Here is a 15,157-nt window from a genome sequence, read left to right on the forward strand (position 1 = left end):
GTTTCTACTTGATATTTCTTCAAGAATCGGACTTTGAACCACTTTTTTGGATAGTTTTCGACAATATAACCTCAAAGTATCCGATTAAAAGCTTTTAAGATCACAAAATCATCTGTTATAAATTGCAAATGAACTAAGAATTGCTGATTCAGTATGAAAAAGGTCCGAAAAACGTTTTCTAAATGACAATTTTTGAGGTTATGTACAATCTTAACACGATTTGACGTATTTTTTGGCATTAAAGGAGTCCAATTCAAGGAAAAAATTATGTTGTATTGAATTTCCATTCGATATTTGTGTAAGAATTAATTTTCTACCGCTTTTTTGGGTGTCTTTTCCGATCATAACCTCAAAATATCACTAAAAGATCTTCAAAATTTGCCAATGGTCTTATAATTACTGATTCTCAGTGAAAATTGCCCAGAAAGTTGTTTAAATTGGGATTTTTCAAGTGTCTAAATGACTATTTTTGAGATTATGTGCAATCTTAACACAATTTGCAGTGTTTCTTGGCATCAAAAGATGAAAAAAAGCACTGACAATTGCTTGCAAATTCTCAATTCTGCCAAGAACTAGCAGAATTGATGTGCTAAAATGCGAATTATTCACTAAATCTATTCTTAATTCGTTACATAACCTAGAAAAAAGGAATATTACGTTTGTTTCTGCGTGAAAATCGAAGGAAATCCAAAGAATATTGTAGGTTTTTCAACACTTCCACTCCTTAAGTACTTCCGCTGAGCTGTACACCACTTTTGACTGCATTATCTCCCCCTTGGCCTTGATTGATCCCGAATTCTCTTGTATACGCAAATTTCATCTCCTCTGCGAAAGGCCCTGTGCAAGCGAATCAGAAGATATTTACGAGTTCTGGGCCTCGCATTTTATTGCCATGTGTCGCATCGTAAAAATTGATGCTGACACCACTGGAAATTTCGCGCTCCTTCGCCTCACACACTCTGCGTATCGGCGAAACGCATAAAAATGCCTCTCTTGACATCCCGATGAACCATTGAGACGCTGCGCCTTTTGGGAATGCTGTGATTGTCATCAGACAAATTTCTCCCGCGAGAGAGAGAGAAGAAAGAAGAAAAAGAGGCCGAAGAGTGCCAGAGACACTCAAGTTCCAGCAAATCAAATAAAATCATCTTCTAGGTCAGAAGTTTTCAAACAAGAACCATCACCGCACGAGAAATTGTGAGATAAATTTAATGACTTTTAAATGACTTCCTTTCGCTGTTCTTCTGGCACAATAAAATAAGATTTTTTTCCCCTCAATCTCATGAGAATTTCGCAGTGATTGGAGAAATTTGACCAAGTCTTGAAATTCATCAAAATCAGTGGAAATTGACGAGAAATTTGTGAATCTTGAATAAAAATCAAGAATGAATAAAAAGAAGTAGAATATCTGAGGATATATTTTAGAATATTTGAGGTTATTTTTAGGTTATTATTTGATTCTTTTGATAATTTTCAGTCAAATGCTTAGTCGAATATGAATAAAATTCCTAGAAAAACTACCCTAAATTAAGCTGAATAATCGAAAATGATCCGAATGTCGCTGAAACGCAATCTTACTGCAAGAGAACATCTGTGCAATAATAATGCACATTATTAACATATTTGTCGCCCGAGGGTTAATTTCTGGACCCCTTAAGGCGCTGGCAAACACCCCATGACGATTCTTAGGGGTGAACGGAAATTTTGTGCAGCATTTTATCATTTTCTGCCTGTGATCTTGATCATTTCAAGACTTTTCGCATTCAACACTCTGTTCTGACGTCGGAAAATGGGCGGTTTTTTCGCAAAGACGATCGATTAAGAGCACAAAAGCAAAGTGGATTGAGGTGTGCTTGTCCCAATTCAAATGATACATTCACAAACTCTAAACGTCTTTAATGGCTCTTTAATGATTGCCGATTTTTTGGTACTTTCTTTGCGTGCAGATCTGCAAACACTTCTAAAACACTGCGCGCAATCGAGATGAAAAAAAATCACCACGCTGAATACCGTAAGATTATACCTGAGATGATGGTGATTCGGGAGAATTTTCTCAGAGAGAGATTACATTGGCGGAGATGATTTACTGGGCAAAAAGAGTTATTCTATGTACAGAACTCCACTTTTTATGATCATTAGAGAGCCAGAGCTCGTTGTATTTTTTTTTCTTTCCACCATCCGTTTTTGTATCAAGTCTCAAAGAAGCCCAGAGAGAGAGAGAATTTCGTGAAAAGAAAACACACAGCAATTCTCCAAAGGCCTCGCGAAGAAAGACTTTTTCATCATGGACGTTTTATAACGCAATATAAAAATCTATTTACGCTTGTATGAACAGAAGCATTAAAAACGTATAATGATGATCGAAAATGTCTTTACGGTATACAAAGTCTCTCTCTCTTCTCTCTCCGCGGGTTTTTTTTTCTTCTCCTCATCGCTCGCCTGAGTATATATTTTTCATTAGGGACACACTCTGGGTTGCGCGCCTTTTTTATCCGCGCGTCTCTCATGGTATTTCACGATTTAAAATAAATAATGTTGAAATAATCGAGAGAACGTTGAACGCATTTAGCGTAAATGGAATTGAATGGCGCGGAGCCTCTTGTTGTCATCGACACACGGAAAATGGGGCAAAATGGGGGCGCTCTCTTGGGCTACAAGTGGATCCACTCGACCGAATAATATTCCAATTTGATTTATGGCTCTTCTCCCCTCTTTTGATGCTTCCATGGGCAAAACACACACAAATAATTGGTAATTTTTTATCATCTCCGCGCGCGCGCTCCTTTCGTCTCTCGTCATCGACTTATGTGAAATCATGTGGAAATTCTATTCTAACCAGCATCGCCAGCGTCACGAGAAAGAGCGGAAGCAAGTGCAGACATTGTGGATTTTAGGGAAAAATCAGAGGTCAGCATTAGATTTGGCTTAAAGCTTCAACTGTTTGCGGTGAAAAAACGATTGAGAAGCGAACATTATTGATTAAAGCCATTTTCCAAGCTGTGTTGAGTGAAATTTTCCCCACAATTTCCGCTGCTGTGCAGCTGCAGAGATAAGACACATTCACTGGTCGTGCTGAGAGATAAAATGTGCAAATTTCACCCAATTCGCTGGGCAAAAGTGCTCCAAGGGGGAGATAATATGGTCAGAAGTGGTGTACAATTCAATTGAAGTATTTGGAAGTATTAGTGCTTGAATAATTTCAACATAATGCGTTAAAAGTCACTTTGAAAAGAAATAAACGCAATGCTTTAAGGGAAAAGAATTGTTCTTTGCATTTTTCTATGTTATGTTTGTGAATTTAAGACAAACATAACCTAGAAATAACCTCCAAAATCATTCATTCTTCCACCTAAACTGGGTTTAATTTGCATTTAATGGCACAATGACAATGGAATTTGATGAAGATCATAAGTTTTCAGTGTTAAAATCATGTTAATTTAGCCATGATTCATCATAAACTCTAAAATATTGTTTTAACATACAAAATTGTCTTTTTCAAAGGTTTTTCATTGATTTTTTACTCTAAAATAGCAAATTTTAGCCCATTATCAATTAGTTTTGCCTCTAAAAGATTTCAAATAGTTTCTTTCAAGAATTCTTTTTAGATATCTGAAGGTAATTTTAAGGTTATGTTTCAAAGTGTATAAAAAAAAGTGATTGAAAATTGAATTTTATCAAAATATCCACTAAAAACTTCAAATATTTCTTAAATACTGTTCCTCTTTAAGTTATCATGGTAAAAAAGTAAAAAATTGTGTCTTTTTTTAGAGAAAAACTCCTAAATTTGAGGTTATGATACTTTATGCAGTCGAAAAAGTCTATAAAGTTCCGAAAAATGGGAAGAAAATAAGGAAAACGCATGTTTTAGGCGCTGCTGAAGTTGTGGAAGTGTCAGGAAGTGGTGTACACGACCTATTATCTCCCCCTTGGCTTCCGCATCGGGCGGTTTATTTGCAAAAAGGCAGAGCGCGATTTCGCCTACAAATCGCGCGCCATTTGGCGAGCATACCGCCAATTGCAGGGCTTATCACTCATCAACATTTTGCGCCGTGTTGCCGTGGCTTATATGCAATAAAAGTACAAAATATGCTGGCAATAATCAACACGAGCGCGAGAGGTGTTAAGGTTGGCGCTGTAATGTCTCAATTTACTTGGACAGCGTGTCGGCTGTACATAAAACACCGATGAATTACGTGTAATTTTCGACTCTTGCCGCGCTGCCCAACGCCATCGTGAAAGTCCACGGCAATTTCTTGCAATTAATTGCCGTGATTTCTCCCACTGCACAGCCCTTCTCGCCACTGCTGGGACACTTTTAATTAGCCCACGACTACGCCAATGCCGAGCCTCCTTGGCGGAAATTTACTTTATTTCCCTTTGTCATACGACGATTGGGGCCCAGAAAGCATCGCGTGACGGTGAATTAATTAGTATTTTGTACGCTGATTGTGTGAGCTTCTTGGTTTAGATGTGGAGAGAAGAGACAAGGAGCTTTTTGTGCTCCTTTGACAGCAATTCCAGCGATTCCAGCAGAGGTATAAATCTGCAGAGAATTCCAGTGGGAAAAAAAAATAAGAAAATACATGGCAAAAAGTCTCCCTCTCTTTTCATAATTTCACCCGGCGACCATTCAAATGGCTGACGCTCTTGTGAGATTTATTGGTGAACGCTTCAATTTCCTTTACGACAGAATGGCTCTTTTTGCGCTCACTCACGCTCACCCGCAACCTTCCAATCTCCCGATAAATCAACGTTATGGCAATTATTCCGTCAGCAGTGTGCGCTATCAGCGCGAACAACGAGGACAAAATCCCAGAGCTTTTGTACCCTTTTTCCGCGCTGTTTTTCCACCCCCAGCTTGAAAAGTGGGTCACACTCTTTTGTCAAGCCGAAAGAAAACACCGCGCCATGATATGCACTTTTGCCCAACTGTTGCTCCTCTGAGCCATCCAACAAATTTCCGCCCACTTTTTTCTCCCGCTCGCCGATTCCCAGTGACACAGAGGAATCATCAATGAGACGAACAATATCTTCCGCACTGTCATGAATGGGAGATCTTCACCCATAGCTAATTAGTTTGTGCGGCGGCCGGCGGGGCGAAAGAGGGCCTTTTCTCTGCGTACAACAATTAAACTTTATTGTAGTGCTGACTCTATCTCTTGACTTGATCTCCATTGACTTTTGTATCGCCTTCACGCCTTTTCAGCCACACACATGCTAGAATTTTTCACGGCGCGGAATTTCGGACGAGGCCCATTTGAGCAACGCCCCCAGGGTTGGGCATGGGAAGTGCGCGGAAAGTTGACAGAAGAGCCAAGGGGAAGACAATAACAAGACTAAAATCAATCGATGACTGGAATCTGACTAAAATATTACCGAAAATTAACTCAAATCTAATAAACAACTTCAAAACTTATGTTTTCATACAATATTTTGTGATTTTTTCCTTTAATTAATTTCTTTTTTAGTTAAACCTCAAAATCGTGACAGTATATTTAATAAAAAAAATTGAGGTTATGTTTATCTTTAGCGTTGTTTCCTAAAATCACGATTTTCAATACGCAATTCAACCAATAAAGTTAAAATATTCCAAATTTAGGCTCAAGAATTTGTACTTTAAGATGTTTTTTAGTTGTAAATCAGTCGCATAACCAAAAAATGACTCAAATCTAACTGAAATCTAACCGAAAACTGACACAAATCTGACTGACAACGTGTAAACTCGCATTTTTATGATATTTAATCATTTTTTCGACTAAAGCTGCATTTTTTTACTAATAAAATGAAATTACTTTCAATTTAGACACAAGAATTTCTTTTAAAAGATGTTATTTAGTCTTTTATTAGTCACATAACCTACAAAAATACGTCAAAATACGGATTTGTATGAAAATTCATTTCTGAGAGCGAATTAATCTTTAGAAAATCAAGGGTTCAACTTCCACTGATCTGTACACCACTTTTGACCAGATTATCTCTTGGCAGACTTGTTGATCTTCTCAATGCTGATTGAGGGGCAGAAAACTCATCAATTGTCCGCCCCTCAGAGCAGCCCTGCAAATATTTGGCACAGTCATTAAGATTGTACTGACAAAGGCATTTTCACGTTATTGATACTCATTCGAAATAAGCCAGCGAGGTGAGAATTTCACGTGTGATTTGCATGTGATTCGATGGGGAGTGTGAAGAGGTTGTATTCAAAAGAATTATCTCTTATTAATCATGTTTTGTTATTCTTTTTTTGTGGGCATATTTATTGTTATAAATTGTTACTTCAGCAACAACAAGAGAATCTCCTTCGGCTAATAGAGGAAAATTAAGAAATGCTATCTAATACAGAATCTAGATGAGAGTATCATGTTTTTGACACAGTCATTGTGAATTGGCTGGGCTGTTGCCACCTCACCATCGCCTTTCTTGTGCTGTAATCTCTTTCCAAGCTGACTCCGATGACAACAGAAGAATGGGGCGCTCTTCTGTAAACCACACCACATTATACTCTCCGCCAACACTCACCCATTGTTCTCAAACGCCGGAGATCTCAAATGCCGGACTCCTCCAGGCTCTATTTCTTCACCACTCCGCGCGCGCGTTGTCTGCAATTTTATGATTATGCCCGCGCTGCAGTGGCAACTTCACACCCCGAGAAAGGTGCATTAAATTGACTTTTGTATCTATTTCCCACTGCACTTCAATTTCTTATCAGCTTAATTGGATTGTCGTGCTTTGTCCGGAGAAAATTGGCACTTTTCTTGCTCACCGGACTTTTCTCACTTGTTCGCTGGCGGATGTTGGTGCCAAAATAGGGGCAATTCACGCCACAGAGACTTCCTCAGCACCTCTCTCGTGTGCTGTAATGAGAGGTGCTTCCTTGTAAATCCTCCAACTCTGTGACAATTGCAATTATATCCCTCGTGTAATCACCTTCTCAACTATTGTTGTGTCACACCACGAATAATTTCTTGGCTCTTTCTGCTCACCTCTCTAAGTACCTCAGCTCCCTCAGCTCTGTCCAAGGGGGAGATAATACAGCTAAACAGTGTACAAAACTTCCTGATACTTCCACAGACACTTCCTGCACTTTGGCAGTGCCTAAAACATGCCATTTCCTTACTTTCTTCCCTGTTTTTCGAAGCTCCAGAGACTTTTCCATCCACTTAATGTATCATAACCTCAAATTTTTACTTGTATGGCCCTGAAAAAACTGTCAGAGAAGCAGTATTTAAGAAATATATTAAGTTTCCAGTGGATATTTTGACGTGTTTAAATTCTAAATCATTCTTTTGGATGCTTTGTTGCCCATAACCTCAAAATTACCCTGAATTATCTGAAAGAATCCTAGAAAGAAACTTATTTGGAATGTTTTAAAGGCAAGACTAATCGACAATGAGCTGAAATTTTGGTATTTTAGCTGAGAAAATCATTCAAATAGCTCTTAAAATATATATATTTGCATTTTAAAACTACATTTTTGAGGTTATGATCAATTTTAGCGCAATAAACACTATTTAACGATCGCAAATATTCAACTTTGACCGTTTGAGTACATAAAATGGTGTTTTCCGATGTTATTTAGTCACTAAATTTTGCTTAAAGTTAGTTAACACAACCTAGAAAAGCAATGAGATTCTTATTGAAGAAAGTAAGCTCTTAAACGCCAAATTCTTAACTTCTAAACACTTCTGCTGACCTGTGTTATCTCCTCCTTGGCTCTGTCCCTATCTCGCCTCTCTGCACATCATTGACCCTCAATTATCACCTGAGATTGTGGAATTTCACAGGAGTTTTTGCTTCCACAAGTTCTTTTCTTGTCCACTTCCTGCACTGATGCGGTTTTGTGAACCAAAACACCCATCAGAATTCACACTTGGAGTGTAAGAAAGTTATTTTTAACTTTTCAGTGCTGCTGATAATTTCCAATTAGGAAGTTCAAAGTGTCAATTTGATGATTCTGAGGAGAAAGAAAGATGTGACAGTGTGACAAAAGTCAGCGGAAGAAATTTATCAGGGAGAGAGAAGAGCGTCAAAGAGCTGTTCTGCGACACCTTCTTTCACTGTAGCTTAAAGTGTTGAAAAAATTTTTCAATGCCCGTCGTGGAAAAGAGGGAAAAAAGAAGGCTAGTTAGAGTGCAACTTTAGTGTGCAATTAAGTGTCACGCTGTGAGCAAAAGGAGGAACGAAGTGAAGATGGAATTCTTGTGGATGATGGCAAAAACGTCATATATTTGTACATCGACACAGTCAACAACACCTCCGAAAGTTGCTGAGTAACCGATACAATCCACACATTGAGTGATTTTTCGAGTGTTCTTTTTATCGTTCGCCTCTTCTTGGATGGCAAGTTGTGTGGGTCAGATTGCTTAGAGATGGTTTGTTTTTGTTGTGAAGCGCGATCTTCTTCTCCTTTTTCTCATTCGCTCCGCGGTTGATGGGCTCGTGAGGCGCACAAGAGATGCTCTTGTCGCGGTGAATTGAGGTGAAATTGAGTCAAAAATATGCACGAAAAGCTCAGAAAGAATTGATTCTTCGCCCAAACGTGACGAATTGACTAATCATGAGAATAAATATTTATCGCGGGAAGAAAGAGATGCTTTTCTTAAGGCCTGCGATGACGCTTCAAAATTCGGCAGCCTCGCCTTCAACAGACCGAATCCGGCGTTTTTATGACTGTGACAAGGCTCGAGATAATAATTTTACTTTATAGTCCAATTCTTGGGCGAGACTGTCTAATTAAGAACACTGGCGGAGGACTTTTTCCCTCTCTCTCTCTCTCCCCGTCCAGAAAACCCAATCAAGTGCGGTCTTCGTCGGCAGCGTCGCTTCTCAAGAAAGTGAACGGAGAGTCTTTGAGTGAAATTGAGAAAATTTAATTGAATAAAATCAGCATCAAAAGATCTCCCACTACTGCATTGGACAGTCTTTTGATACTCAGCATATAATACAGAGAGAGAGACCAATTAATAAATTAAATTCTCCTTGTTCCCCAGTGTTATATTGAGACGACAAAGAAAGGTATTTAAAGCGAGATTTAATTTATTGACATTTCAGTTAATTTATATTCGTTTGTCCCTTAATTTACGACACATTCGAGACATTTTGAAGTGGACAGCGAGGCCCAGGGAAGCTGGACGGATGCCTTAAAAAGAGACAGAAGAAACAAGATATATTGTGCCATGAGGAAGGAGAACTCCTATTTATTGGGGGACAATCAAGGGGCAAGTCACAAGGCGATTTCTGAGACAACTTACAATGTTTTCCAATCAAATAATCAATTATTTGCAAGAATATTTGAGTAAAATAATCAAAAAATGATTATTTTTTCCCAAAAAAAATAGAAAAATAATTCAATTTTGATTAAAATAATAATAAAAAAAGATTATTTTTCCAAGTAATATTGAAAAATAATAAAATTTAGAATAGAATAATTAAAAATAGATTATTTTCACAAGTAGAATTACAATAAAATCATAAAAATCAAATTCAAAATAAAATAATCAATGAAATAATTATTTTCACACTTGAAATTGAAAAATAATCAAATTCTGAATAAAATAATTAAAAAAAATGATTATTTTTTTCTCAATGAATCCGAATATTCACAATTATTCAAATATATTCAAATTTTGATTAAGTATTTAGAAAATAATCAAAAAATTATCCGAATTTTGCATGAAATAATCAAAATTTGAATTCAAATCACGAATAATCAAAAGAAAATGATTGATTAATCACAAAGTTAAAGGTCTAAACTTGCAAATGATTTTCCCCTTGGGCACAATATAAGACAATACAATATATCAGTTTATTTCACCCATAATAGTGTGACTCTCCGCGATGTTAATTGTCTCTTGCGAATTTCTCAATTCCAATCTATCCAAAAATACGCAGAGAAACTAGTAAAAAAGGTGGTGAAAAAGCGTGAGTGAGAAGTTGTGAAGAATGAGATGGATAAATAAAAAATAAAATTATGGCAGCAGCAGTGTTAGATGGGCAAATATTGGAACAATTGATTACTTTAACAAATCGACAAGTCGATGTGTGAAACTCGGACTGCAGCGAAGACCGAGAGGGACTTTTCTGTTAGTTTAGAGTAAATAATATTTAATTGAGAGAATGTATAACTTGACACGTTTCGTTGTTGCGTAAATCAACACTACATGTTTGCTCTGCCCCTTTTCACATCGGCAACGCCAATGTATTTTGTCTTCTTTGGGTGGTTGGATTCGAGTGTGGCCTTCTCTCTGCCTGCAGCGCCGTCTGTGGGGACGCCCAATTAACACTGATGCAATTGATGTTGTTTTTTTGCAGAAAACCGAAGCCATGACGCGTTCCTTGCCACTCACGCTGGACACCAGCCAGGCTCTGGTGATGATTAGGGTGCAATCGTCGTCAACAGGCGCTCCGCCGTCGTCCACGACGCGCATCGAGTCCTCGTCGCGCAACAATCAGGACACCACGAGTCACAGGAGTTCGGAGGAGGAGGAGGATCTGGACGACAGCGACGAGGAGGACTACAATGACATCTTCAGCGACAGGCGCGGCCATCGGGCGGCGGCCACGTTCTGGGGCCTGTACGAGAGCCAGAAAGAAGTGACGCTCGGCGTGTCGGCGGCCATTGTGGTCTTCCTGATAATCGTGGCGGTGTTCCTGGCCAACATGCGGCGGACGCGAAGGGACGACAAGGAGTCCCTGATCGACAATGAGGTGGGTGTAGATTTCCTCCCGCCGCCCGCCACCACTCAAACTGTCCACGTCTAACACGCTCCATGGCGTCCTTCACTCCATTATCCAGCCAAGCCTGGATAAAGATGGCGGAGCACCGCGACGTGCTGTATGATCAAACAGACCAAAAGTTCCGAATTTGTGTATAAAAGAATCTTCTCTTTTTTCCCCTCCTTAGAAAGCATCAAACTCGCGTACTTCAGTATATATATATAAATGATATTTTGCATTAAGGGACAGACTGACAAGTGACTCTTTTAGGATAAAGAAAAAAAAACAATCAAACTCATTGTCCATGGGCGAAAGTGTCCGTTTTTGTCTCTCATCTTCCGGGATTCGCGAGGAGAAAAGAAAAAGAAAAGAAAAAGCTAGACAGTTTCCAGTTTGTGACAAATAGCGAGAAAAAAAGAGTCCTTTTAGATAAATGTGAGTTATGTTTTTTCTTTTGCTGAAAGTGACTTTGACGAGGTATAAGTGTGGATAATTCAGTAAATTAATAATGAAAAAAATGACATTTAGGAGAAAAATTGAATCTTTTATAAACACATATATTTTATGCGCGAATGAATGTGTGAAGACATGCAAGCGTTTAGTGTTAAGTAAAATATCAGTAAATAAACTATAAATATGCAAGAGACAGTAGTGATTTGTGTAATATAAGGAAGTAATTGAGGGGTACTTCTTACCGTAATTTAACAGATAATGAGACAGACGTAAAATATCTTTAACAAAACATAGACATTGTTCTGCAGAAATACACACAAAATGAGTGAGATTATGCGATAAAAGACAGTCAAAACACATCAAGTGTTACTGTTTTACAATACTCAAGGGGGAGATAATATGCCTTAAAGCTGTACACCACTTCAAAACACTTCTAGAACATGAAATTTGTAGTCTGAATTCAATATTTCTGCAAGAATTGTGTTTAAATCGCTGTTTTTGGGCCTCTTTTCCTGCCATAACCTCAAAAATATAACTAAGAAATCCTCAAAGACTTCATTTGGAAGTTTTCTAAATCACCAAATCCTAGATTCACAGTCAAAATCATCCAAGAAGTTGTTTAAATGGGCATTTTTCAAGTCCAAATGACTATTTTTGAGGTTATGTTGAATCTTAGCACAATTTGCAGTGTTTTTTAGGCATCAAAGGATAAAAAACACTGTAATTGTTTGAATTATTCACTAACTTTGTCCTTAATTCGTAACATAACCTAGAAAAAGATTATTTCGTTCCTTTCTTCGTGAAAATCGAATGAAATTCAGAGAATTTGGATGATTCTGAATTAAATATTGTTAGTTTTTCCAACACTTCCACCTCTTAAGCTGTATTATCTCTCCCTTGGCAATACTTTATCCTTGGATAAAGAGGTTGAATTATCCAGAGGCTTTGTTAAAATATCTGTTAAGTCGAGTTGGAGCGCATTATTTGGTAGAAAAACTATCAGAAAAGGATGAAAATATGAGCGGATATTACAAATTGTTTTTTTTCAATTGCGACTTTAGACACTTCTTGGCACTTTTGTCGGTGGTTTGCTTGAGGAGAAGGATGAGTTGTTGGGTGAAAAATCACATTTTCCTCCTGTGCGCACGGGAATTTCACCGACAATCCGGCTGTTGATTGACGTGCAAACAAAAAATAATTAATTGTCTAAATATATAAAAATCCATTAAACAAACATCGTCATTCACTGGCTTGGCTGTCGTCAGAGGGAATTTCGACTTATGAGGGACGAAGACATGTTTCAAATGAGGAGAAAAAAAGAAAGAATGAAAGAAAGAAGAGAGATTGAGGAAAAGGGAACGTAAGACAAGAGAGAATCGCAGTTGAACCGGCAGCTCAGCATCATCAAAAGTATCAAGACGATGCGCAGCAATCGTGGGACAAGAAGTAAGAAGAGAAAAAAATACTTCAACGTGAGAGAAAATTAATGATTATCCAGCGCAAGAACAATAAATTCAGCCAAATTTCACCGAGAGAGAGACACAGAAAGACAAATGAATGCACAGTTGGACTTTTCGTGATTTTTCATCAATTTGCGCCCTCTTTGGCGGGGAGTAAATGGAAGAATTTTGTTCTCACTCATCCTCGGATAAACTGTCACTTAATCCTCCCACACTCATTTCGACATATCACACCACAGAAGCGCCCAATTCACATTGAATTGGCCGCGCTCAGTCCAGGAAATTACTTTGTGCGGAAGTGGCCGATAAATTTGCCATCGGAAAATGAAGTTATCGGAATGTCCTGAGTGAAAATTTACCCCTTGAATTTGTCCAAAATTTGCCAAAATTCTATATTTTGTGTGTCACAGCGTAAAGATGGTGAGATTGTCGCGTTTAATATGTAGAAAATGTATTGCATATAAAGTTACAAAATAGGGATGTAATTTATGGTTAAAAATTTCGGTCTTTAAAGCTAACATTTTAATGGTAATTTGCGCAGAAGATTACAGAATGATGCAAAGCAAATGGTTAGGGATTAGAGGCGAAAGAAAATTAGAGAAGGAAAAATGTACATAACATAAAAAAGGAGAAGAAAATCAAGGAGAAAAGCGTGTGAAGTGAGGAAAGAAAAGGAGAAGTTATTGTAAACGTGTGTGTAAAAAAAAGAAAACTGTATAAAATCTTCCTAGTCTAATTAGTCCACAAAAAGAGTGAAGAAAAAAAGGACGGTGGAAAGTTTATGAAGAGCGTGGAATAAGAGAATAAATTAAATATTGAGATAAGAGAACATAAGTGAGACAGTTGATGAATTATTTAACATACTGAGAGAGAAATATTTCGCTTCTAACGATAAAAAGGAGAAAAAAAAAACTTCTTGATTGAAACTTTTTCATTGTTCGAAAAGAAAATGTGTGTGTGAGTAAAGACGAAAAAAAAAATGTGTTGTTTCTCATTCACCACCCAAAGGTTTTCCCTCCCCCCGCCCCCGCCCACTCATGAAAAACTCAACAGATCTGTACAGAGAGAGAGAGAAGTTAAGCAGGAAAAAAAGTCAAAAAAGAAAGTTTGCAAAACTCAATTTTCTTTATATAAAAATTGTTACAAGAGACGATTTTTGCGCCCAAAGCAATAAATTAAAATTAGCAAAACAATCGACTGGCTTTACTAAGGGATGAAAAGTGTATTGTAACTTTGTCTATCTATCTCTGTTATTGTTGTAAAATTCTGTGAGCATGGAAAATTCGTAATGAGGTGAATCGGATGGAAGAAGTTTTTGCTCAAAAGAAGAAGACAAAAATCTTCAGACACAACGAAACTGATTCTAAAATAAGCCGCACTTTTCATGACATCTCAATTTTCCCTTCTGCCCAGACAAGCCCAAACGTCATTATAGAAGCCAAAAACAAGTCCATCCAATACGAATTCATTTTGAGAAAATCTCTTTTTTCGGAGCTTAATCAACAATGAGTGAAAGATATAGAAATTAATCATGATGAATTTTACTGTAGATTGTACAACTAAAGTAGGCTGACATTCCATCTTAAGAAACACTTTTTTCCAACACACACAACAACTTATTTTTCAACTGCAGAGCAAGAAAAATTACAGAAGCGATAATATTTGTGAAAATATTTCTCTTCATTCTTTTGCTCGGAAGCAAACAATTCGTCCTTTTTTAAGAAAAAGAAAAATATAAGATAACACATGTGAAGACGAGAAATATAATCATTTATGTTAAAGAGGAATAAAATTGTTTCACAGTCTTAATATTTGTAAAAAATAAGAAGAAAGAAAAAATACTTTTTCCTAGGTAACAATTAAGAAGAAGAAAGAAAAAACACAGAAAAAAAGCTTACAAAAAGAGGTATTAATACAGTGTAAGAAATTAAAAAAAGGATATTATTAATTAATTAATCTTATATAAATTATCTTATAGATATTAAAGAAAAAATTATTCGTAAACAGTGGAAGATCGATTAAGAGATTGCATTTGAAGATTAAACTACGACGTAAGACTGTAAATAGTGAGAAATTGCGACAGTAGAGAGAAAGATATTAATTATTGGGGTGTAATAAGTTAAAGTGACAAGAAAACAGTGGACATTTTCTGTAATTTCAACAAAACATTGCGAGTGTCACAGAGGAGAAATATTGTAATGAAAAGGAGTGATGAGAAAATACAGAAGAGATAGAAAAATAATTAATACCGTGTCTTATTTGTGTTGACTCTCTGTCTTCGTCTCAAGGCATCATTGTTACCTTTCATCGCCGTTGCTGTTTGCCGCTTGTTTTTGGGATCTTCTTTTGGAGATTTAGTGATTTTCCACTCTTGGCTTTTTATGATTTATGAGCCTCCCACGTGGATCCACTTGAGATTTATTTGCTAAACACTTTTTGGTGTTGGAATCACATTAGAAACAGACATCTCGAGACATCAATCAAGATGTCTCCACTTCAGAGGCTTCTTCTGCTTGTCTCTGTTGCTCAAT

At 37.3% G+C, this 15,157-nt stretch overlaps 1 protein-coding gene across 1 annotated transcript in view; it reads left to right on the forward strand.

Annotated features, from left to right (window-relative positions):
• The window catches only part of LOC132261438 (uncharacterized), a 173,850-nt gene extending 158,982 nt beyond the window's left edge, over window positions 1-14,868 (forward strand). The window contains exon 4 of the mRNA XM_059760255.1: window positions 10,309-14,868. Within this exon, the coding sequence (XP_059616238.1) occupies window positions 10,309-10,758 (450 nt within the window). The 3' untranslated portion in view covers window positions 10,759-14,868. The remainder of the gene's footprint in view (window positions 1-10,308) is intronic.
• Window positions 14,869-15,157: the final 289 nt, after the last annotated feature.

Source organism: Phlebotomus argentipes, unplaced genomic scaffold (assembly GCF_947086385.1).
Source record: "Phlebotomus argentipes unplaced genomic scaffold, Phlebotomus argentipes genome assembly contig_15, whole genome shotgun sequence".
Lineage (NCBI taxonomy): Eukaryota > Metazoa > Arthropoda > Insecta > Diptera > Psychodidae > Phlebotomus > Phlebotomus argentipes.